At 47.2% G+C, this 23,243-nt stretch overlaps 2 protein-coding genes across 4 annotated transcripts in view; both read left to right on the top strand.

The window, feature by feature from the left end:
• The first annotated feature begins 385 nt into the window (after positions 1–385).
• Positions 386–13,041, top strand: CPN1 (carboxypeptidase N subunit 1). Of its 3 annotated transcripts, none has more exons than XM_053389557.1 (9): positions 386–847; positions 3,263–3,459; positions 5,088–5,243; positions 6,622–6,804; positions 7,033–7,144; positions 7,939–8,078; positions 9,084–9,183; positions 10,235–10,353; positions 12,788–13,041. In XM_053389557.1, exons 1-9 carry the CDS (start codon positions 625–627, stop codon positions 12,917–12,919), a joined length of 1,362 nt encoding a protein of 453 aa, XP_053245532.1. In that variant the 5' UTR covers positions 386–624; the 3' UTR covers positions 12,920–13,041. The 3 variants fall into 3 exon arrangements, with proteins under 3 accessions (XP_053245532.1, XP_053245534.1, XP_053245533.1); XM_053389559.1 differs by lacking the exon at positions 386–847 and adding an exon at positions 1,265–1,322; XM_053389558.1 differs by lacking the exon at positions 386–847 and adding an exon at positions 1,335–1,535.
• Positions 13,042–17,859: 4,818 nt separating this feature from the next.
• The window catches only part of DNMBP (dynamin binding protein), a 49,509-nt gene continuing 44,125 nt past the window's right edge, over positions 17,860–23,243 (top strand). Inside the window, exon 1 of the mRNA XM_053389536.1 lies at positions 17,860–17,973. The gene's annotated coding sequence lies outside the window, so the exon portion shown is untranslated. The remainder of the gene's footprint in view (positions 17,974–23,243) is intronic.

Here is a 23,243-nt window from a genome sequence, read left to right as displayed (position 1 = left end):
GATGCTAGGGCCCATGCCGGCTGTGCCTTAATCCTGAAAAAGTGGTGTGACAGGGTGCAGTTCCTCAGTGGAGACGGGGAGGCACTCCATGCTCAGAGGCGCTTTTCTTTATAGTCCCAAGTCTCAGGTCTGGAGCTGAAAAATGGCCAAGTCCTGGCACAACTGGAGCCCTCAGCAGAAGATGCCTCAGCTCCTGAATGCGCCCCTTGTTTGTAAGAGTTTGATCAGGTTCCTCCTGGCCTGCAATGAGAGCCAGGCAGCTTTAGGCCCCTGTTTACCCTCGAGTTAATAAATGAACAGGAATCAGCACAACTTTCCAAATGTACAGAAGCTTGGAAGGATTCTGGCTCCAGGAACTCTTTGGGTGGGGGGAGAGAGACAGACAGACAGACAGACAGAGAGCACACAAGAGCTCCGAGTTGTAAATTCTTCCTGAGCTGTGAGGGGCATTCACTGAGATAGCCCTCCCACCATGACCACGGCAGGTGCAGTGGGCTGGCACTTGGCTGTGAAACTGGAGAGAGCTGGTTTGAGTTTGCACTTTAGCTCCTGGTAGGCAGGGAGCCTGGGCTGTGCTCACATCTCCTCGGCGCAAAGAGCTGCCTGCCGCCCACCCACAGGAGGATGTCTCAGTGGCTCTGGATCCTTGGAAAGGTCCTGCTCCTGGCGAGGGTGGCAGCCTCAGTGAACTTCTTCCATCACCGCTATGAGGAGCTGGTGCAAGCCCTGTATGACGTGAAGGGTGCCTGCCCATACATTACCAGGCTGTACAGCATTGGGCGCAGTGTCCAGGGCCGCCACCTCTATGTGCTGGAGTTCAGCGACTATCCCGGCATCCATGAGCCCAGTAAGTGTTTTCCTGGGGTTGTAACCCTTTCCTGTGGCTGAGCAGTTGCTTCTTTGTGTGCTTCCAACCCCATGCCAAGTTCCGGAGCAGTGAAATTCAGTGCTGCTCTGGCTTCTAACCAGGAACCCCTGTGGCCAGCAAAGCCCAGCCCCACGGCACTCCTAGCTAGGGCAAGCAGAGACTGTGGGGAGGAGGAGCTGTGCAGGATGCAGCCGTGTGTCAGCTGACAGAGACTCGCCATGGCGACCTGGCTTGTATTTCTTTTCGTTTGTGGCTTGCCCTAGTTTGTTCATTTTACACTTGAGGAATCGAGGGAGGGAGAGGTGTCCAAAGAGCACTCCGAGGCATGTGGCTGAGGTAAAATTTAAATCCAGCTCCCTAGGGTTCAAGTCCAGATCACTACTTGCTGCGCAACTCTGATTCTAGGAATAAGAGCTGAGGGAACTGGTTTGAAGTTTATGGTTAACCTTGGCTGGTGAGGGAAACCTCCATTTGGGGCTGCCTAGCTTTTCATACTGCTATAGCAGATGTGGCTTTGGTGGAGCCTAATGCCTCTGGAAGAAGCGAGGGATGGGGTGTGCACTGAATTAGGTAGATGCTGAGGCCAGTAGCCAGGTGATGACAGGCACCAGAGTCAGACAGAGGCAAGAGTTCTCAGGTTCTTCTCCAAGTACCTCTTCCATCAGAGGTGAGATGATCATCAACGGGGGGGGGGGGGGGGACTTTTATCTGACAATGATGCCCTGGTTGTTGAATAACCTCCCCAAAGAGTTTCATCTGCTATAATATTGCTAACATTTCAGTGTCGGGCAAAAGCAGTTTTATTTACTCAGGCATTTCAACTGACATGAACTGATTCTAACTGATCAAGACTTTTTTTGGGTGCTTCCAGGCAAGTGTTTATTGTGGGAAGGTCATTAGTATCAAATGGTCAGCCTGTATTCCCCCTCCACTCACCATTCAGCCCAGCATTTTGTCTACACAACAGCCCTGCAAGGCAAATTCTGCTAAAAGCCAGTGAGCTTCAGGCTGAATGTGAGGCTGTGTTTTCTCTCTCCAAGCTCAGCAGTATACAGTGTTGGCTAGGGGTGCTTCTAGATGGGTGCTTAATTTGCAAGCAGGTTATTGAGATATTGCAAATGGGCAATGGGATCATTATAGCACCAACCCCATAATAAACACCCAGCAGGAGGTACCATAAGAATGCCTGCAGGCCATCTATTTAGGTAGAGGATAGGAACACAGGAGAGGGACAAGGAGCTGAGGAAGAGTGGATAAGAAAGGGAAAGGGCTGTTTGCAGATGCCAGATTGCACAAGAGGTGTCTGGATACGTTAGGATTCCCTTTGACCTTGTTTTGTTTCCTTTGGGACTGGGAAAGTTGTTGCAAGCACGCTGCCCTTCCATTTCTCCAATGTGCAATTTAACTGTCTTCTTCGCCCCATAGTGCCATCTCTGACTGTGGGGTTGAGCAGCAGGTAGGGTCCTTTTGCAGCCTGAGGAAACCCTCGCCCTCCTGTACTCTGAAGGCTGCTTGTCTTGCATATGGAGTTAAAGGGGCCGCTTTATGGGGGGAGTGGTTTTAGAGAAAAGAATTTGAGGCTAGGCCAAGATGAAGGATTGATTTGATTTTGCAGTTCAGTCTAAAACCCCTCGAGGCTTTTGAAGTATGGAATGTGACATAGCAGTGAGAGGAGATGAAGGAACTGGGAAGGGGAGAGCTGGCTGTACAAAATAAGGGCATAGAGAGAACCTGACCTTTCTGATTTGAATGGACCCTCTCATCAGTCCTGAATCAAAGAAAATGCTTCTCTCCCACCCCAAAATTTACACCACTCCCATACAGGCCATTGCTTCTTGCAACTCTCTTGGGGCACGGATTCCCAGAGGTTGCGCCACCCTGATTCTACAATTCTTTGCGGGGTTCAGCAAGGTGGAGAAGAGCCACAGCTCAGTGACAGAGCTTTGTCATTATCAATGGCTTTGCATGCCAGAATATCAAGGTGGGGTTGGGAATCTCCCCGGTCAGTGCCACTGCCAGTCCATGTAGACAGCATCAAGCTAGGTGGACCAATGGCACGAAGTGGCCTAAGGCATCAGCAGTTGTCTATGACTCTGTGATACAGTAGATCAGCCTTTCCCAACCAGGTGCCCTCCAGATGTTTTGGACCCCAACGCTCATCAGCTGTGCTGGCTGGAACTGGTTGGGGAAGCCTCAGTAGATGGTGGATAACCCCCACAGAGAGACTCTTCACAGCAGCACAAAAGGGCACAGCTAGAGTTTAATCCCTGTGGGACATGAATGGGGAACATGCGCCCTAGCCTTCTTCCCAGTGTCTATGCTTCAGAGCACCAGCCAACCCTGGGTATTATTCCAGCCACTGTTCTAATATCAGCAAATCTCTCACTTTCCCAGTGGAGCCAGAGTTCAAGTATGTGGCAAACATGCACGGGAATGAAGTGCTGGGCCGGGAACTGCTGCTCCAGCTCGCAGAGTTCCTGTGTGAACAGTATCGGCATGGCAACCAGCGCGTCACGCAGCTCATCCATGAGACGCGCATTCACCTCTTGCCCACCATGAACCCAGATGGATATGAGGTGGCAGCTGCCCAGGTACCAGGCAAGCATCCCTTCCTTATCTCAGTAGCCATGGTGATGATGGAAGAAGGTTGTCTGAGGGAGGCAAAGGGAGGACTAGCACAGGGGAAAACATGCAGGAGGTGGGGTCACGGAGGACAAGTCTATCAGACTCCATTAGCAGCTCATAGCCGTCATTGAACTTGGATCCAAATGAAATCAATGGGTTAAGATAATCATGATTTAAGTTGCATTTATTTCAATGGGAACTAAGTTCAACTAACTTAGTCTGGATCCAGCTCATGTTTAAATTGCTGTAATTATTTCTAAAGTTGCATCTATAGATATGAATTAGTATATGTACATTTTAATCCCTCTTTTTAATGTCCATTTTTAATGAATAAGTGTATGGGGTTTTTTAGGGTCCTGAGCTCCTGGTCTTTTGCTGGATCTTTTCCTCCTTCTAAAAACTTCTGTGTATGTGGGTATTTACTTTATTGACAGCAGGGGTAGCTAAGCTATCACCCTCCAGATGTTGTTGGACTACAACTCCCATCATCCATGACCATTGGAAAGACTGACTGGGGCAGATGGGAACTGGAGTCCAACAACACCTGGAGGGCCACAGGTCAGCCACCTCTGCTTTACTGGGCACTTTGTAGAACACAATGCTGGTGAGACCCCAGTCACCCTCCCTCTTAATTTGCCCAGAGGCAAATTAGTGTCATGAGTCTGTGTCCTAAGATTTTTTTTAAGTACCTAGCAATGCTTTTGCCTAAATGGTCAGCCTACACATTGAACCTTCATAGCACAGTAATAGTCAAGCTAGTAGCACTGGGGATTTTTTCTTAGGGATTTGATTTAGTCATGGCTTCTAGACAAGTTCTGTGCCCTTCCACTGCATTCTGGTGATGGGCAACCAAAGCAGGCCGAGATGCTTAGAAAGCCCATTTAATGATGCTGGACTTGTTTCATCTGTCAGGAGTGGTACTAACAGCAGAGCCCCATGGGCCAAGCCCCAGAGCTATTGGTCTAGCTATTGTGTTGATTTATTTCCACTCTCACTGGATTTCTGATGAAACTCATGCGGTGTCAATATATATTCCCAGAGCTCCTTGATTTGAATGCATTGGTTTCATCTCTGGTACTGTCAGTAATTCCTAGCCTTTAAATGCCAGAACAGAAACTGTACTGAACAGGGCCTGGAGCACTGCCTAGTAAAGTATTTAATCTCACTGGAGACCCAGATTGGTCATGCTGCTCTTCTCATTACTTTTTCCTTTATTGGGCTTCCCCGTTCCGTTGTCTAGGGGACAAATAGATGCAAGAATTTCTGACCATAAAAATATGAGGATTTGCTGCTGGGAGGGGAGGCAGGGGATTCTGTGGATTCTGAGCTATTTTGAGTGCAACAGTCTGTTGGAAAGCAGCAAATAAATCAAACTCTAATCTAATTTAAATGATGGTGGCTGCTGATAATGTTAAACAGGGTCAGAAGATGCCTGCCAGCTGGGATTAACACTCAGAAGCCCAGAGATTTTTGCATATCCTTGTGTTTCCTGAAATTCTCATTGACACATACACCAACAAAAGTGGCAAGGTGGGGTTTGGTGTGCACATAGCCATGCCTAGGACTCACATGTTTACCATTCATTCTTCTCTAGAGCCAAAGTCCCTTAGGATACCTCGTTGGGAGAAACAATGCCAATGGAGTCGACCTTAACCGAAACTTTCCTGACCTCAATACTGTCATGTACTACAATGAGAAACAGGGTGGACCCAACCACCATATACCCTTGCCAGACAACTGGAGGAGTCAGGTAACACATTACTGTAGACTCACTCAATGCCTAGTCTGCCTGGGTGTCACAAAAACAACACTTGCTTTAGGACACCCCTCCAGGGCTGTGGCAGTTCAAGTTCCCCTCTCTAAGATCCTTCTCTTCTTCTTTTGCCTCAACTCCCACATTAGTTCCAGTGTTGCTACATCCAATATCCACCTCCCAGTTTACTCCCAATATCCAGCACACTGGATGTTCTGTTTCAGTGCCACCGACCCATGGCTGCAGCTGGACATATGAGGTGCTTGGGTTTCATCCCACCCACCAATCCGACCAGTGAGGGCTGTGAAGTCCACAAGGTTGATTTCTTGCAGTGATGCAGAAGAAAAATTTATTCCCCTTGCCATATTGGCAAAACCTATTGGTATTTTGCAACTTTCTGACTAGTTGCAGGACCTTAGCCAGACCTAGCAGAGTAAATGCAGAATCCACGGAAGCAACTGGCAACTTGGATGCAGACAGGATAGACGAAGCAGGAACCAGGAACTATGAAGTTAGGTGTTCATTATACACAGTGGACTATTTACAGGAACAGAACACGGATCTTTAGCTAGCTCTCTCTGACACGACTCACAACTCCTACGCTCACTGACACACTGAACCATTGAAATACTGAACTAACACATTCCAGTTAGTAGGCCATAAATTATAACTCCCTTGAGAGAGCTTGACCAATCAGGGAGCTATCTCCATGTCTCTGTTATCACCAGGCAGACTTACTCCTTCACATGACCTTCTGGCTGTCTGCCAAACCTTAATTGCCTCTGTGTGAGTAGCAACACGTACACAGTTTCTCAACATGCCATTCTCTTGGTCTTTAACTAGGAGCCAACCTACCCATTCAGGAAAAGCATGTACTTCCTGGACTGTACCACTTCACAATGCAGATAGGGTAATCACATATTTTTTATGTGATTCTCTTCATAAAAACCTCTCCTCAGCCCATATAAAAGTGGCACATTCCAGCCTGGCACATGCCTGTGGCCTACTAGGGAGGACTCACTCCTGCCTCCATTTTAATTTCCACAGGATGCAATACATCTGCTATCACCATATAGTAAACATGGGGGGGGCTGGAGGGGAAGACCACTGAAGGTGTTTTATGTGGGCCACCCTCAAAAACCTGGCCATGAACACATTAAGGGGAAGGCCATGCAAGAACCTTTCTCCTTGATACGATAGCTTTCCAACACCAGGTGACTTGACATGGCAGAGCACTCAGTCATGGAAGTCTACCTGTACATTTTGAAGGGGTATGGTCCTAGCAGGACTCTGCCCCATGTTTGTACCAAACTGGGAATGCTGGAAATAAGGATGTGGTTCTTGCCTGGACTTCCCTGCTTCTCCCCCTTCGCAGGTGGAACCAGAGACATTTGCTGTGATTCAGTGGATGAAAAGCTACAATTTCATTCTCTCGGCCAATCTCCATGGTGGTGCCGTCGTTGCCAACTACCCATATGATAAATCCCAAGAGCAGAGAAGCCGGAGCGTCTGGCAAGCACAGAACAGCCCCACTCCTGATGACAGCATCTTCCAGAAGGTGAGTGGTAGCAGACATAATAGCCGCGGCACTTTCCCTGGGTGCTGGATTTTGTTAGCTCTGAACAGTGCTGGAGTGTAGGTCTTCTTGATGGGAAGCACAGGGAACTGATGTTGCAAAGTCTGTTCACAAATTAATGAATTTGAATCTGGATTCTGCCTGTGCCCTGCAATGCGTATGAAACTGAGTGGGTAGGAATCTATGACTAGCTTGGCACTTTCTTTACAGCTGGCCAAAAGCTATTCATATGCCCATGGAACGATGCACCAAGGCACAAATTGTGGAGATATCTTTCCTGATGGCATCACCAATGGAGCCTCCTGGTATTCGCTCAGCAAGGGTAAGGCCAAGGGGGAAAGGCAGGGGCATTCAAAATAGCCCATGTAGGAGGAATGGGGGATGGAGAGATTGGGAGAAGAGGAAAGGGAGAGACTCAGCTAGGAAATTCTGGAGGGAAGAAACAATACATGTGACCCCACCAGGAAATTCTCTACATTGGAAGAGGAGATGAAGAGCCAATGGTGCCTGTGCCTAAAGAAGCCTGTTTTGTAATATGTTTGTTTTTCCATCTGTTCCTGAAATGTGGGGGTGGGGAACCTTTTTCACTCTAAGGGGCACATTCCTTCATGGGCACCTTTCTGAAGGCCACATTTCAGTGGCGCACAGGGCCAGAGTCAAAGTGAGCACAGAAAAGGATGTGAAATTTACCTTTGTAACGTGGAAAACATTCCAGCCCTGCAAAGCTCAGACATTTGTACACACCAGAACTTACGCACGTCTCTTTACCTGGCCCCCACAATCCAGCAAGGGGCTGAGGTGATTTTATCAAACAGGGGAGGGGAAACTTGCTTCTTCTTATGCATGTCGGTAGTGGGTGCGAAAGCACTGGATATAAATGTTACCTTTGTACAGCAGGCTGGTTTCCGCACAAACTCGCACTCCCCTCTCCATCTTCCACCCAGGTAAGCAAGAGGCATCATCAGAAGACAAGGGCATGTTCTCCAACCAGGCAAAAGCAGAGCCAGGAAGGGGTGTGGCTTGGGGAGAGTCCCAAGGGTCAGACTGAGAGGACTGGAGGACTGCATTCAGCCCCATTGTGGAACAAATCAATATCCTCATCTCTTTGCCTTGCAGGGATGCAAGATTTCAATTATCTGCACACCAATTGCTTTGAGATTACCCTTGAACTGAGTTGCGAAAAATTTCCACCAGAGAGCAGTCTGGTGTTTGAGTGGCGGAAAAATGCTGAAGCACTTATCACCTACATAGAGGAGGTAATAAAGCTGCCAGGGTGTCATCCTGCCCAATCCCTCTAAAGTTGTCTCATTTCCCCCTGGATCCATTTTTAAAATATGGTGTTACATTGACTACTTTCCAATCCTCAGGTGCGGACGCTGATTTGGCAATTTGTCAGTTTTTATTTTGCCCATTAGCTAAATTTCTCGTCAGCACTACCTGCCTTAGTTCCCCAGACTCACCTCCAGTGCTCCATGGCAGCTGCCTTATGTCCAGTGCTTTTTTTTCTTTAAAGAAAATGTTTAGGGGTACTTTAATTTTCCTTACTCATCCTGAAATACTGCCCCTCAATGAGACCAAACTTAGATGCACAAAATGTTTAGGGGTATGCGTACCCTGCATCCCCCCAGAAAAAAGCACTGCTTATACCAGACCACAACCAAGTCAAAGCACTTGTCCATCCAATTGAGTACAGTGGTACCTCAGGTTACAGACGCTTCAGGTTACAGATGCCACTAACCCAGAAATAGTACCTTGGGTTAAGAACTTTGCTTCAGGATGAGAACAGAAATCGCGGGGCGGCAGCGGGAGGCCCCATTAGCTAAAGTGGTACCTCAGGTTAAGAACAGTTTCAGGTTAAGAACAGACCTCCAGAACGAATTAAGTTCTTAACCCGAGGTACCACTGTACTGAAAGTTACAGGCAGGGCTTTTGGCAACCTTATCTGGAGATACCAAGGATCTCTTGGGGTCTTTTGCATTTGGAACATGTGCTTTATCACTGAGCTAGAATGCATCACTTGTGGGGTGTGGGTCAAGCTCTGTTCTCAGGAGGTCTTCCTCCTCCTCCTCCTCCTCCTCCTCCTCTTCTTCTTCTTCTTCTTCATTGAATTTATATACCTCCCTATACCTGGAGGTCTCAGGGAGGGGAGGTTCATAGAGCTAGGCAAGCCGAACCACTGCATTCTGGATCTAGGCAGTGTGGACTCCCTTTCCCCAGTTCTAAGGGTATCAACTTATTTGTTTGGTATTTGTGTTTTGTAGGTTCACCAGGGCATCAAAGGTCTGGTGTCCGATGACAACAACAACAGGCTCGCAGGTGCTGTCATCTCAGTCAAAGGAATTGCCCATGATGTCACTTCAGGTCGGTACCCAGCTTGACACAGGCCAGACTATTATCATAGGTGGTAATTAAATGGCATTGCTGTATTTGTATGTCCCACATTTATAATCTGAAAGAAAAACCTTCATATAACAGCCAGCTATACTTTTGCTTTGAAAATGACTCTCTTCTGCTTTCTGCATTACGTTAACAACATTCGCAGTGAGTCATTCTGGAAGACTAAAAGGGGTTCTGAGAGTCTGTTGTGAAGATATTCTATTCCACGCAGGGGCTATAAAGGGTATAAGCTTCTCATATAAAAACAAGCAAAAACAAAACAGAAAAGGCCATGAGTTATGTCCAGTGCTTTTTTTCTAAAAAAAATATGTTTAGGGGTACTCTCATTTTGACTCAAGAAAATCACCATTTTATAGTTCAAATTGGGAAAAATAAATACAATAAATGGGCAAAAGTACAAAGATTCACGAAATGTTTAGGGGTGTGCATACCCCTGTGTACCCCCAGAAAAAAGCACTGGTTATGCCTATAGCTTTATGGTCTCTTAGGCAGCCAGTTTCAATATCTTAGTAGTCAAAGAGTTCATCTAGTCCAACACACACACACCGATGCAGTAAATCTACTCCTGTAGCAGTGGGCCATTGAGCTCAATAAGAATCCCCCCAGAGAAATTTTGGGGTGCTAACCCCTGCCCTTCCCTGCACTTTCTGCAGGGAAGTATCAGTGATTTCCGTAAGTGGAAATATTGTGAAACAAACAAACAAACAAACAAACAAACAAACAAGCAAGCAAGCAAGCAAGCAAGCAAGCAAACAAACAAACAGACAAACTTGTTCTCTGGCCTGGCACAGAGTACATTGCAAGTTTGAGCTGTGTTCATAGTGAGTGTCACCGGGCAGATACATAATTCAGCACTTTGTTAGAGGAACAATCAGGACCAACTGAACCCTGATTCTGGCCAGGGTCCCCCCCCCCTAAGACTCCCTAATTGGGTTGAGGCCAGGCAAGTCAAGCCCAAGTGGTGTCCTCTGGCTCTGCTCTCTATATCTTCTCAGCCCCTCTTTCTCTCTGGTAGGAGAACATGGTGACTATTTCCGGCTGCTGCTGCCTGGTACTTACACAGTCACTGCATCAGCGGATGGATACCAGCCACAGACGGTGACGGTGACGGTGGGCCCAGCTGCACCCACGGTGGTGAGTGTTGGGGAAAGGTTAAAGGTGCCAGGTTCTTCTAAGCTGGGTCTTCGGGTGTGAATTAGAGTAGGGCCGCCTGGGAGATAGTGAGAAGAAACCTTCCCTGCACCCGTATGAGAGTTGGGTCATGAAATTATGGTTAATAAAAATGTGGAAACATTGAGAGTATGGGAAAGCATTAGCCCAGCCCAGCTTCAGAAGTTCACCTTCTCTTCCAGACTGGTAAGGAGAAGACCTCCCAGCATTTCCCTTAACTATTGCCCTACTTAGCCCTGTCTATGACCCGCTCATTGGATGCACAGAAATCCAGGATGGATAGTTTAAAGCAGACCACGCATGTAAGGTTGCATCTCTTTGTGCTCCAGGTGCCCCACTAGAGCCTTGGCTGAGAAAACCATGCAGCTCCTACTCCTCAAGCTGTGCTACCTGGGGCCATGTCAGGCCAAGGCCCCAGTTCTCCAGCACTGACACTGCCCTATGCCCCCCTTTTAAAAATATTAATTCTATCCCAGAGTTCCAAGTATCCAGGTGGCTGATATTAGCCACCATTTAAATTTTCCACATTTCTCCCCACCTAGTGTTACTTTCAGGCATTTTAGGAAATTAAACTGGCTGCTAGCCCAGCACTGCTCAGAGCACCCTGTTGCCATTTAGAAATACCCAGCCCCAAATCTGGAACTGGTAGAGTGCTAAGTAATGTCTGTCCAAAGATATAAAATAGTTATTGCATCTTTTCTTGGCCCACCCCGATTAAAGGCTGTGGATGCTTTTTAGTTACACAGCGCTCTTAACCTCAGCTCTAATTCTGTCATTCTGTAGAACTACAAGTAGCAAATAGCCTCTCTAAATTCTATTAAGCTGCTTTGGAAAACTGTAGTTGAAGCAGGGGGTGTAGTTAGGGAGAATGAAGGCCTCCTGCCAGTCTGCAATGGAAAGTTGGAGAATCTCTAGATATGTTCTTCACCCCTGACCTTTTGCTTTGCTATTTATTTGTCCTTGGGACCTTGTGTAACACAGTTGTGTTTTAACTCAGCAACCATATTCCATACAAAAGAAGGAAGTTTGGCAAGTTTCCATTTTTGGCAGTGCTGGAGTGTGGGGGCTGGGCGTTCTTTTTGTCCTGAGGTGCTAGAATGGTCATTTCTCTGCGTTAATTGTCCCTGTTTACCATCCCCTTGTGACTTGGGGCTGGCACAGGACTGGGCTTTCAAGACTAGGAAGCCCAGACTGATCTCAGTGAAATGAGCCATATACTTCAAGGGGCATTTAATTGTGATGTCAGGGAAGCAAAGGCAGCCTAACCCCCCCCTTCAGGACAGTCACTGAGCTGCCTTCCACAGCTCGCCAACCTCCTGGGCCTTAAGGCTGCATTCTGCCACTCAAACAGCCTGCCGCCCTCCTGTGACTCTGTGGAGGTGCCCGTCTTCTCTGTGAGCTTCTGATCTTCCTCAGCTTAGCCCCACCCCATTTCAAGAGAGGAGACAGCCAGATTTTATGGAATGCTCTTAATGCATTTCTGATGATTTACTGAGAGGCTCCACTGCCAGGGAAATCCTCACCCTGCAAGGGGGTGTAGCATATTGGGGGCGGGGAGTGGAGCGATGAGGCAGTGCTGTGAATCAGAGCTTGGCTGAGCCACCTGCTGGTGGAAGGAGGGATGGAAACCTATTGCTGACTTTCTGGATCCCTAGCCAAGACCTCCATGTCCCATCAAAGAGTAAAATAAACACTTTCCCCTTAAACTCACTGAGCTTTGTTACTGGCCAGGCCTTGTCACCTGTAGCAAGCCATGTTCTTGTGCTTCAAGCATTTGTAACATAGCATTTAGTGTATTTGAAGCCATCACTGAATCATGGACTGTGTAGTGGTGTATTTGAATACTATGATGCCCTGTGTGAGGCCAAAATGTGGAGGCCCCCTGTCCAGCCCTTGCGCTGCCTTCCCAAAGGCAAATAAGGAAGTTCCCTGCTTTGGGAAGAAGGTGTGAGGCTCTGGCAGGGTGCTAGAGCCCTCCCATCTCCTTCCCAAAGCTGGAGAAGCGCTGATTAGTCTTCGAAAAGGAGGTGGAAGGACTCCAGAACTCTGTCAGAGCCTCACACGTCCTTCCCAAAGCCCAGTGCCTCATTGACTGGGCTTTGAGATGGCTCCCCCTCAGCTCAGAGCCCAGTTCGTGGCACCACTTGCACAACCCAATTAGAGGACAGCAAATAGGACACAGGGCCACCCTAGTATCAGTACCTCTGACATTGCTGCGTTGCTCCTCTTTAAACGGACATATCTTATCTTGGGATGATTAATTTTACACCCGTTTTGGATTTGAGCTTACTTGATTAATCAAGTAATTAATCAAGTAACCAATGCAGGAGTCACATGATACAGGAGGTGGCTTTGCATTGAATGGCAGCATGGACTCTAGTGGTCTTCTCTCTTCCAGGTGCATTTCCAACTCAGACAGAGCACTGTGGACAGCCCTCGTGTACAAAAGGCTTCTGACAGGGTCCCCAACAGTAAAGCCCTGCATAAGAAGGTTGTGCCACGAGCTGCCCAATGGGAGACGCCGCGGTGAAGGCAGACCTCGGCTGGGTGAAAACTGGTGGAGATATCAAACATGAGATGTAAACAAGGCTGACAGATGAACTTTCCAAGATCCATCTCTTGTGATACCCATAAACATGAAATGAGCCTAAACCTTCTTGTTTATTAAATGACTAGTATTTAACTGCACTATGGACAAAAAAAAAACCTCTTCTAGAAAGGGGTGGGCAGGCATTGGAGCCTTCTGGTCTATGATGTGCATGCAGAGGTGACAGAAATACCTATACACTTGTCATGGTGGAAAAAGGTCAGGGGGGAGTAGCGATTGAAGGGAGGAACCAGAAAACATAACACCAAAATATTCCTTCAAGACTACCTACTAGTTCAGATCAGTGCTTCGAAAGTTCATTTTAACAAGAAATTCATTCCATTTCACCCCCTCCTAAAAGGAATTAGTTACCATTCAAATTCACCCCCTCAAAAAAAAAAGGAACTAATTCTGTGCTGGTTCAATTCATTTCTTCCAGCCTTCATAATTTTACAAGCTGCTTGCTAAAATATATATGACAACATCAAAATACACACACAGTGCAATGTGGGCAATTTTATGTATTTTTCCCAACAAGTATTATTTTTAAGTTTAAACAGCATCAGTTTTCAGATACGTAAAAATGGTAAATGCAATGGCCATAATCAAACACATAGTGCAATGAAAGTCCTGTACAGTGGTACCTCGGGTTACATACGCTTCAGGTTACAGATTCTGCTAACCCAGAAATAGTACCTCGGGTTAAGAACTTTGCTTCAGGATGAGAACAGAAATCATGCAGCAGTGGTGCAGCGGCAGCAGGAGGCCCCATTAGCTAAAGTGGTGCTTCAGGTTAAGAACAGTTTCAGGTTAAGAACGGACCTCCAGAACGAATTAAGTACATAACCAGAGGTACCACTGTATAAAGTTCTGTGCACTGTAGTTTTTTAAAGGTTTCCTGGGAATTGTAACTCTGTGAGAAGTAACCTACAGTGCCCAGAATCCTTAGAAGGAAAGAATCTGCTTCAAATGTGCTTTATAGGTATAGCATTTGCACAACCTCAGACTACTTGTGCTCCTCAATTGCATCAGAATGAGAAAGTCCATGTTGCCCTCTACTGGCTACTGAATATTTTGATCATGGGTATGGAAGGCTTTTACGGGATGCTTTTAAGGTTCCTGGATATGTGAATTAACTTTTCAAATGTTTCCAGTATGTTGCGTTTCCTTCTATTTAAAAACAAAAAGGAAAAGGAAAAATAATAACCTTGTGCCCCTCCCTCTGATATTCTGAACTGTAGGTGCAACTATATTGACTCATATGAGGACAGTGTGAAGCCATTTGGATGAGAGACCCAAATCCCAGCAATTTCACGCATCAAGTATTCACTAGTGTTAACTGCTATGACCATTTATAAGCCATTATACAGTGCAGTAATTTATATACCACTTTTACTGGTAAGTGCCTTATAATGGTAAGCATAGCAGGCTTTGTAATCTGTATAATGCTTGCTAGCCTTGCAACAGTATTAAGATGCAGGCCCCTATTAGTCACATTTTGCAAATATAACAACAACAACAACAACAACAACAACAACAACAACAACAATATTTATACCCCACCCATCTGGCTGGGTTTCCCCAGCCACTCTGGGCGGCTTCCAACAGAATATTAAAATACAATAATCTATTAAACATTAAAAGCTTCCCTAAACAGGGCTGCCTTCAGATGTCTTCTAAATGTGGAACTGAGGCTGATTTGCCCAAAGTCATATAAAGGGACCTTGGCTATCCACTGCACCACACTGGCTTTCTTGATCAGCCACAAAACGCAGCATGTAAAACCAGTCACAGTGAAACTAGCATTAAAGATGTAGGAAAGAGAGGCTCATTTTTTACAAATTACTTTCAACTTTTAGAACCTCCCAACAACCATCTTTGGAGCTCAGTTTTCTTTGAGAAAAAGTCTTCAAAAACCACACTTGTCAACGGTGCGAATTCCTTATTTTAGCAGCAGCAATGTCCTCTTTGTTTCCCAAGAGGTCTTTGTGCGATTGTTGCCTGTCCCTCATTTGCATAGGTGTCCCACATTCTCTGCAAATAGTGTTAAACATTGCAATATATAATGCAGAGGCTTTGGAGGTCAACCCGCTTGGAAACACAGAGATTGCTGATGCAAAGCATTCTTGTGTCACGGTCCTTTGCCTTGCTTTGTTCCCCACTTATCCTTCAAATGGTTTCAAAGAAATAAAAACAACATGCACAAACATTTACAACAGGCACACACTGTACATAACTGTATACCTGATGAGCTGGATCTGTCCTTACTAAAAGAAACAACATAGTTTGTTCCCACAATAAACTGCGGGTGAGATCCAACACAGTGCAAGCAGGTTCCTGCTTGTGCAAGGGGGCTTCTCCCTCTCCTCCTTCCTATAGCCCCCCATGCACCCCCAAAATCTGTTTCAGAGGGCTGGGGGAGCCCATCTACTGTCATCTACTCTTTCCCATATAATCAACCCAATTATATGACTCATCCGGAAGAGCTGAGTCATGAGTGTTCACACTAGGAACAATGACCTACCGTACTACTGGGGTGGGGGACCTTTGGCCCTCCAGAGGCGGCTGGCTTCCCATCAACCCCAGCCAGCACAGTCTATAGTAAGGGATGGTGTGAGCTGCAGTGCAGCAACATCTGACAGGCCACAGGTACCCCATCCTTGACCTACTGGGGAATGAAAAGTGTGATAAAAAGACCTTTAGCTGGGGGCATTACCTTATAAAAATAAGTATTCAATGGAATAAATTGCATTGGACAGGCCTTTGAAGCCTATTGTGTCTAATGCATCCATCGTCCAAGGCAGTGGGGGGAAAGGGGGAAACCAAAAGAGTTAGCAGCAGTGGCAGTGATGGATGTGGGTGTCATCACAACTATACTTTAGGGATAGTGCAGCAAACCCACTCCCCCCTAAAATCAGACAGTTTGCAATAAGGAAAGTGATGGGAAAGGGCACTGGAAGGTGTTGCTCAATGAACAGATAATCTAGAAGTGACATTAGAGAGCCAATACAGTAGTACCTTGGGTTACATACGCTTCAGGTTACAGACGCTACAGGTTACAGACTCCGCTAACCCAGAAATAGTACCTTGGGTTAAGAACTTTGCTTCAGGATGAGAACAGAAATCGTGCTCCAGTGGCGCGGCAGTAGCGGGAGGCCCCATTAGCTAAAGTGGTGCTTCAGGTTAAAAACAGTTTCAAGTTAAGAACGGACCTCCGGAACGAATTAAGTACTTAACCCGAGGTACCACTGTATAGGGAGTGTTGTCCCTGAGCCAGTTTTGCTTCTGATGTCATCTGTTTTCCTTCCCACCTGCTTTGGTGTGGTGTTATCACAGTGAAACTTACCGTACGTCTGAATCATGCATAGGATTCTGCTGCGTTAGGGTGCATGCCTGCTGCTTATAGGCTGTTCCACCCTTCTTTCTTTTTGAATTTCTCCTTAAATGGCAACATGGCCACTATCCTCCCATATCACAGGGTAGTCAAATAGGGATCCTTAAGCCCAGCAAAGGAAAGAAAACAGATACACAGTGGTACCTTGGGTTACAGACACTTCAGGTTACAGACGCTACAGGTTACAGACTCTGCTAACCCAGAAATAGTACCTCGGGTTAAGAACTTTGCTTCAGGATGAGAAGAGAAATCGCGAGGCAGCAGCGGGAGGCCCCATTAGCTAAAGTGGTACCTCAGGTTAAGAACGGTTTCAGGTTAAGAATGGACCTCCAGAACGAATTAAGTTCTTAACTCGAGGTACCACTGCATTTCTCATATTTCAGACAGTTACATAGATTACAATCAGGGTTCTGTTCTGTAATAAATTTGGCACCATGGGCAACCCAGTTTTGAATGCCAAGACTCTGCATTTTTTGTGTGCGCGCACACATGTGCAGAACATGGTACCAGGCACAAATGTGCAGTTCAGGAACACTACCATTTTAATGGAATCCTGCCAGGCAATGCATAAATGCCTTGAGTTGGCATTTGCTGAGAAAGGCAGAAGATGATTTCTGGTCTCAATGAAAGAAGTAAATAAATAATGTGATGCATCTGAACTTTGCAAACTACCTGGAGATGCCTGGAACTGAAGCTGGGACACTTCTGCATAGAAGACAGATGTGCTACAGCTGAGCTATGTCACTTCCCCATTCTGCCTCTTCACAGGCTCCTTTCTGGTTGTTCTCTCTGAAGCAGCAGCCTTCCACGCAGCGTAGCAAACCACTTCCGAAAGAAAGCAGGCTTTAAAAAGCAGCTGGGGAGAAATGGCATAGGCGGGGGAAGGGAGGGAGCCTCTTGTTCAAAGAAAATAGTCAAAACCCCCACGGGGCATGTCTGAGATCCCAGCCACAGCTGCATAAAGCAAACTTGTCTACTTGTTTAACTGGCTTGTGCAAGATGTGATTTCTCCAGCGCTTGGAGAACGTGCAGCGTCTTTACTGCAAAGTTTCGAATTCCTGGTGCAGAGTTCTCGGTTTTAACGGCAATTATACATTTTCTTCCCAATTCATTTGGGACTCGAAAACGATGGTGAAGATACATCCCAGCAGTATGGCAAAGGCGGATGCTAAATAAAGAGGGAAAACACAGGGACCCCTTCCAAGATTTATAAACCCTGGGATTAGTTTTCAGTGCAAGGCAAAGAAACTCAGCGCAGGGAGCGGAGGGGGGCACAGGGAGCGGAGCATGTGCAGAGTGCCCCCGCGCCCCCGGCCGTCCCCAGCCCGCCGCCCCTGGCCTCCAGATCTCCAGCAATGGACACGCCTCTGCCTGGTCCAGTGCCCCCTGCCCGTGGGAAACGGCTGCCTCGCTGGGTCCGAGAGCGGGATTCCGGCCCCAGCTGCACCCGCTTGCTGGAAGGGGGCGCTCAGAGCACAGCCGGCTGCGGAGGGCGGCGACTGGGGCCGGGGCGGAGCTGAGCTCCGGGCCGCGGCGGCTCCTGGGGGCCGAGGCGAGAGGGCGATCTGCCGGGGCTGCGACGGCTGGAGGCACCGCGCAACAGGTAGGGGCCGAGAGGGAGACATCGCGGCAGCGGGAAGGGCCCGGACTGGGCGCCCCCTTCCCTCCGCGCCGTCGGGGCTTCCACTTCGTTCCCGTCCGCCCGAGAAAGCGCTGCCCCCGGGGCTCGTGTGGAAACTTCTCCGACGCGGCCCCGGCTCCTCCCTCCGCGGCTTGAGCTGCGTGGGCAACTGGTCTCCCCATCCGCTGCGGGAGATCGCGGGTTGCTATCCTGGCCAGCTCTCCACCCATCCCGCCCCGTTGGCTTGGGGACGCCCGGCTGAGCTTCTGAGTCGGAGGAGACTTCCTTAAGGCAGCACGCGCGCCCAGGACATCACCATGGTTTCCCACAGTTCCCCTGGGTCCAGGGGTCTTACCCCCTGGTAGTCCTCCTCGGTCCTGGTCTGGATCGCACCCAGGCGATCTTGCTTTTGGCTACTGGAGATGGTCCGTACTCCTTAGGAACACTGGTTTGCTCCCCGCCCCCAGGTGACAACACCCTATATAGGAATTCTGGGGACAGCATCGTTATTTAGCGGGTCTGATTCTGGCTCCTCATTCCGACCCTCCTTCACCCAAGTACAGACGACCCATGACTGACATGCCCCGTAGGGCGGATTCCAGTATGACAGTTGATGCTCATGGGGCGGCCTTTTCTTACAGAAGGAAAAGTTACATCAGAATCTTTGGGGTTTTTTGGGAAGAGTGTGTGTGTGTGTGTGTGTGTGTGTGAGAGAGAGAGAGAGAGAGAGAGAGAGAGAGAGAGAGAGAGAGAGAGAGAGAGATCCTATGGTTAGACTCTAGAAACAGGTATGTAGAGAGATGCTCAAATATTAGAAGCAGGAAAGGCTTTCTTGCTGATTGGAGATCTGCTATAGGCTATCGGGTAACAGCTAAATTCGACCAAACAAGGTCAAAGAGTTTGTGTGTATGGTTTTTTTGTTTGTTATATGTACATTGGTGCCTCGGTTTAAGAATAGCCCAGTTTATGAAGTCTGCAAAACTGGAAGTAGTGTCGCTTTGTAAACTTTACCTCGGTCTAAGAACAGAATCCGAATGGTGGAAGGACATTGGTGGTGGGAGGCCTCATTAGGGAAAGCATGCCTCGGTTCAAGAATGGTTTCGGTTTAAGAACAGACTTTTGGAACGGATTATTCGTAAACCGAGGTACCACTGTATATTGAGCTGCGATTGTAAGATTGCAAGATTTAAAGCTACAGTGGTACCTCGGTTTACAAACCTAATCCATTCTGGAAGTCCGTTCTTAAACCGAAACCGTTCTTAAACTGAGGCACACTTTCCCTAATGAGGCCTCCCGCCGCCGGTGCCCTTCCACCATTCAGATTCCATTCTTAGACCGAGGTAAAGTTCGCAAAGCAGGACACTACTTCCAGTTTTGCGGAGTTCGTGAACTGAATAGTTTGTAGAAAGAGCTGGTTTTCAACCGAGGTACCACTATATTGCCATTTCTTGTCTATTATTAGTTGTGATTGTGCATACTTCTTTGTGTATCTGCCCTGGATCTTTGGGATGGGATAAGTGAAACATTTCAGCAAATAAGAGCATTCTTCTCCTGCCCGACACAACAGTGCAGCCTTCCTCTGGATTCTTCTCACTCTTAAGAACCTCCCTGGAACAAGTAGGTGGGTCTCTTGAGCCCTCCATATTCCAGGCAGTTTGCCTTTTAACATAATGGGATGTACATTGAGACCACCGTGGAGTTCAGAGTTGAGTTCATGTTTTCCAGGTCACAGTTCCAGCACTCATAGTTTGCACATCGCAGGATAGCAAATCCTACTGAACATCTATCATGTTCTAATTAGTTTAAAATCAGTATTTAAAATGTCACCTAATTGCATCTTGGGAATAGCATGGGACTGTGCAACTTAGAGACATATCTTTCTGCCCTGGAACCTGCTTCACACATTACCAAATTCCTGCACGCCAATTATGTGGTCCTCAAGTGCAAAAGTGATCCCACTTGTGTGGGAATTGCTGTGTGTAGATGACAATCTGCGTGTGCAGCCCTGGCATCATACTGTGGCATCTGCCAGTGCTCAGGTGCCCTGGGAGGTCCTACTGGGGCTGGCACCCTGGCTAGCCCACATACAGGCCACCTGTTATGGGCGTCTCAGTGGAGTGCTCCTGCAGTCACTAACTCCCCCCCACTTACTTATAGGGTTGTGTGATGGTCGTAGCTGCTCCTTACAGAGCCTCTCCCCATGTAAACTGACCCTGGACTCTGCGCTCATCTTCCAAGAGGTATGGAAGGTGGCAACACGAGAACGGGGCCTTTTCTGCAGTGGCTCCCTGTTTGCGGAATGCTCTCCTCAGGGAGGCTTGCCTGTCACCTTTATTATACATCTTTAGATGGTTTCAACCAGGCCTTTGGTTGATTAATATTCTATGGTTTTTTTAATGTGTCTGTGGGAAGGGAGGTTATTGTTTTGCTGTTTTCTTTTACTTATTTCCTTGTTTTTATTCTGCATTTTATTCTTTGAACCGTCCTGAGATCTTGTGATGGAGGGCGGTATATAAATGTAATTAAAAAAAATGAAAATAAACAAGGGCCGGTACTATCATTAGGTAAACTAGGCAGCTGCCTTGGGCACAGCTCTCAAAGGGGTGCAGTACTGACCTTTGCGGAGCACAGTTTTATACGGATTAGTTTTAGTTATAGCTTATACATTTCTGATAATATTGTAGTTTTATATTTTGAAGAATTTTATCATTTGTACAAGACATCTGTTTTTGAAAACTGAAGTTAGCATTTTTTTTTGAGTGGTGGTGTTGCTGCAAGTCGTTAGCCTTACCAAGGGTGCAAAATAGCTTGGCACCCCCGCACTGGGGTCAGCCCCCTCACTTACAACCACAGGGGGAGAAGCTGGTGCAGCACCAAGGTTCATCCACAAGTTTGTGAGGGAGAGACTGTGGCATGGGGACTGCAGTTGGCACTGGGGGTACCCACCTTGAACAGCTTGCCCATGCCACCCAAGAAATCTGAAGCCAGGCTTACGCTTGTGTGTAGAATCATCGCATGCTATTATATGTGACTTGCATGCAGGAATTCTACAACCTGTGAACGGAGCCTGAGTGACTTCAGTTTTACATTCCTTGCAATGCTGCTTTTAGTCTCTATTCATATTCCCTGTGCTTGTCATTTCCTTGGCAAAAGGCTGAGGAAAGGAGCTGTAGCTCAGTCGTTGCTTATTCAATGGCCTAATATTTTAATCTAACTAGAAAAGGATCATAGCAGCGTATAGGATGCTGGAAGAGTGAATTCTGGGTTTCTTAAACCTGAGTTTCGGAATTAGGGAGCCTGCAGTAGTCTGGAAGGAGTAGGGTTGCAAAGAGATGTAGGCCTCACCACAAAGCTCTGCTGAGCGCGTTCCTCAGAACAAGTTTCCTCTCACTGTGGAAAGAACGGTGTCACCGGCGCCCACGTAAAGCGCTCTCCTCTGCGTTTGCGTGCAGCTTTAGCTGGTGCTGGCCTTACTTGGCTCAAGCTGTTTCATAAGAGCTTGGGGGCATTTCTGCCATATGGACCTGCTGCGAAGAGCAGCTGTCAAGCCTACAGGGTGGGCCACACCAGTGCTGAGAACAGCAGTACAGCTATTTCCTAAATCTTCGCAGCAACACTTTTGCCAAGATGCCCTAAAGTAAGCATTAGGGTTCCAGCACCGAATAAGCAACATTGCTTATTCATGTCCTTACGGAGAGCAGTGCCATTCTTAAGGGTATGTGCAGATGAAAACATTTATGTCATTAAAAGGTTTGTAGAGCCCCCATTATATCATGTAACCCATCTTCCGCTGCAGTGCTATAGGCACTTACCCAGGAGGAATTCCTACTGACTTCAGTGGGACTTACTTCTGGGTAGATAGCCATAGGATTACACTGTCAGTTCCCAACTTTGTCCGTTGTTAAATAGGCACCAGCCTTCTTGCAACGTTTCTTGTTTTATCTGGACAAATGACACACAGTGTCCTTCATCCCAGCTATTATCCGAACCCCCACTTCCTTCGTTATTAGGGCCTTTTTCTCTTTTAAGGATTTACAAGGGTCTACTTATAGTCATGTGGGACGCGGGTGGCGCTGTGGGTTAAACCACAGAGCCTAGGGCTTGCCGATCAGAAGGTTGGCAGTTCAAATCCCCGCGACGGGGTGAGCTCCCGTTGCTTGGTCCCCGCTCCTGCCAACCTAGCAGTTTGAAGGCACAAAGTGCAAGTAGATAAATAGGTACAGCTTCGGCGGGAAGGTAAACGGCATTTCCGTGCGCTGCTCTAGTTCGCCAGAAGCAGCTTAGTCATGCTGGCCACATGACTCGGAAGCTGTTCACCAGCTCCCTCGGCCAGTAAAGTGAGGTGAGCGCCGCAACCCTAGAGTCATCTGTGACTGGACCTAATGGTCAAGGGTACCTTTACCTTTTACTTATTTGCCACAGCCATCTTTCTTTTGTTTGTGTAGAAGGGAGGGCCTTTATTTATTTCTTATTTAAAATATTGCCAACCCATAGCTCCCCCAACGCAGTGCATGAAAAAGAAAACCCAGATTGAACTGAGCCCCCTGGCTAGTTTCATGATCCCACTGATCTGTCTCTCACAAGTTTCTTCTCCCTGCTCCCCTTTTTTTGGCACATGCTGTAAAAGTTGTTGCACTGCACTAAAGCACATTTTTGTCTTTGTGTTAAGTCTCTCATGTCTGAACTCAACACACAACGTGTTTTCCATTTCCCCTGGTGTTGTCACCCGCAACTTCCATAAATGTTTTCTCTAGTTTGCACAAGTCATTTGGGTGAATTGTACTGGCCCGGTGCTCTCAAGAGTCTTGCCTACTGTGTCTCTCCGTGGCTTTCAGATTTTGACTGCAAAACTACTTATTGGCATAAAGGAACTGCTCATGTGCTACATAGGTAAAGTTTTTGATTTGATTCCCATTATATCTGAGTCATACATTGGAGAATTACTGCTAGTCATAGCTGACAGTTCAGAACTAGCTGGCTTATGAACGTGCTGTGCTCCTAAACCCTAAGTATACTGACTTGGAAGCCAGTTGGGGCGGCTGATTTTCTTCCAAGTAAACAGGTTTTGAGTTATTGTGTTCCTTTCTTATCTTTTCTCTTCTCCCCCATCCCCATTTTCCCCCTTTCTTTTAAGTTAACCCTTTGAAGTGTTAGGGGATTTGACAGTATTGTTGAGGGTACTTACATGTTATTAAATAGGTGTTCAAAATAGTCACATTGCATTGCACTGTGAGTTTATAACATGCCCCACC

The sequence above is a fragment of the Podarcis raffonei genome, chromosome 5, assembly GCF_027172205.1.
Source record: "Podarcis raffonei isolate rPodRaf1 chromosome 5, rPodRaf1.pri, whole genome shotgun sequence".
Classification (NCBI taxonomy): domain Eukaryota; kingdom Metazoa; phylum Chordata; class Lepidosauria; order Squamata; family Lacertidae; genus Podarcis; species Podarcis raffonei.
The sequence above is the reverse complement of the archived record's forward strand: the minus strand, read 5'-3'. Positions and strand labels throughout refer to the sequence as shown.

Coding starts and splice junctions, on each gene's coding strand:
- CPN1 (XM_053389557.1), top strand. CDS start 625: ATGTCTCAGTGGCTCTGGATCCTTGGAAAGGTCCTGCTCCTGGCGAGG. Junction 5,244..6,621: donor CAGACAACTGGAGGAGTCAG/GTAACACATTAC, acceptor CCCCCTTCGCAG/GTGGAACCAGAGACATTTGC. Junction 6,805..7,032: donor ATGACAGCATCTTCCAGAAG/GTGAGTGGTAGC, acceptor CTTTCTTTACAG/CTGGCCAAAAGCTATTCATA.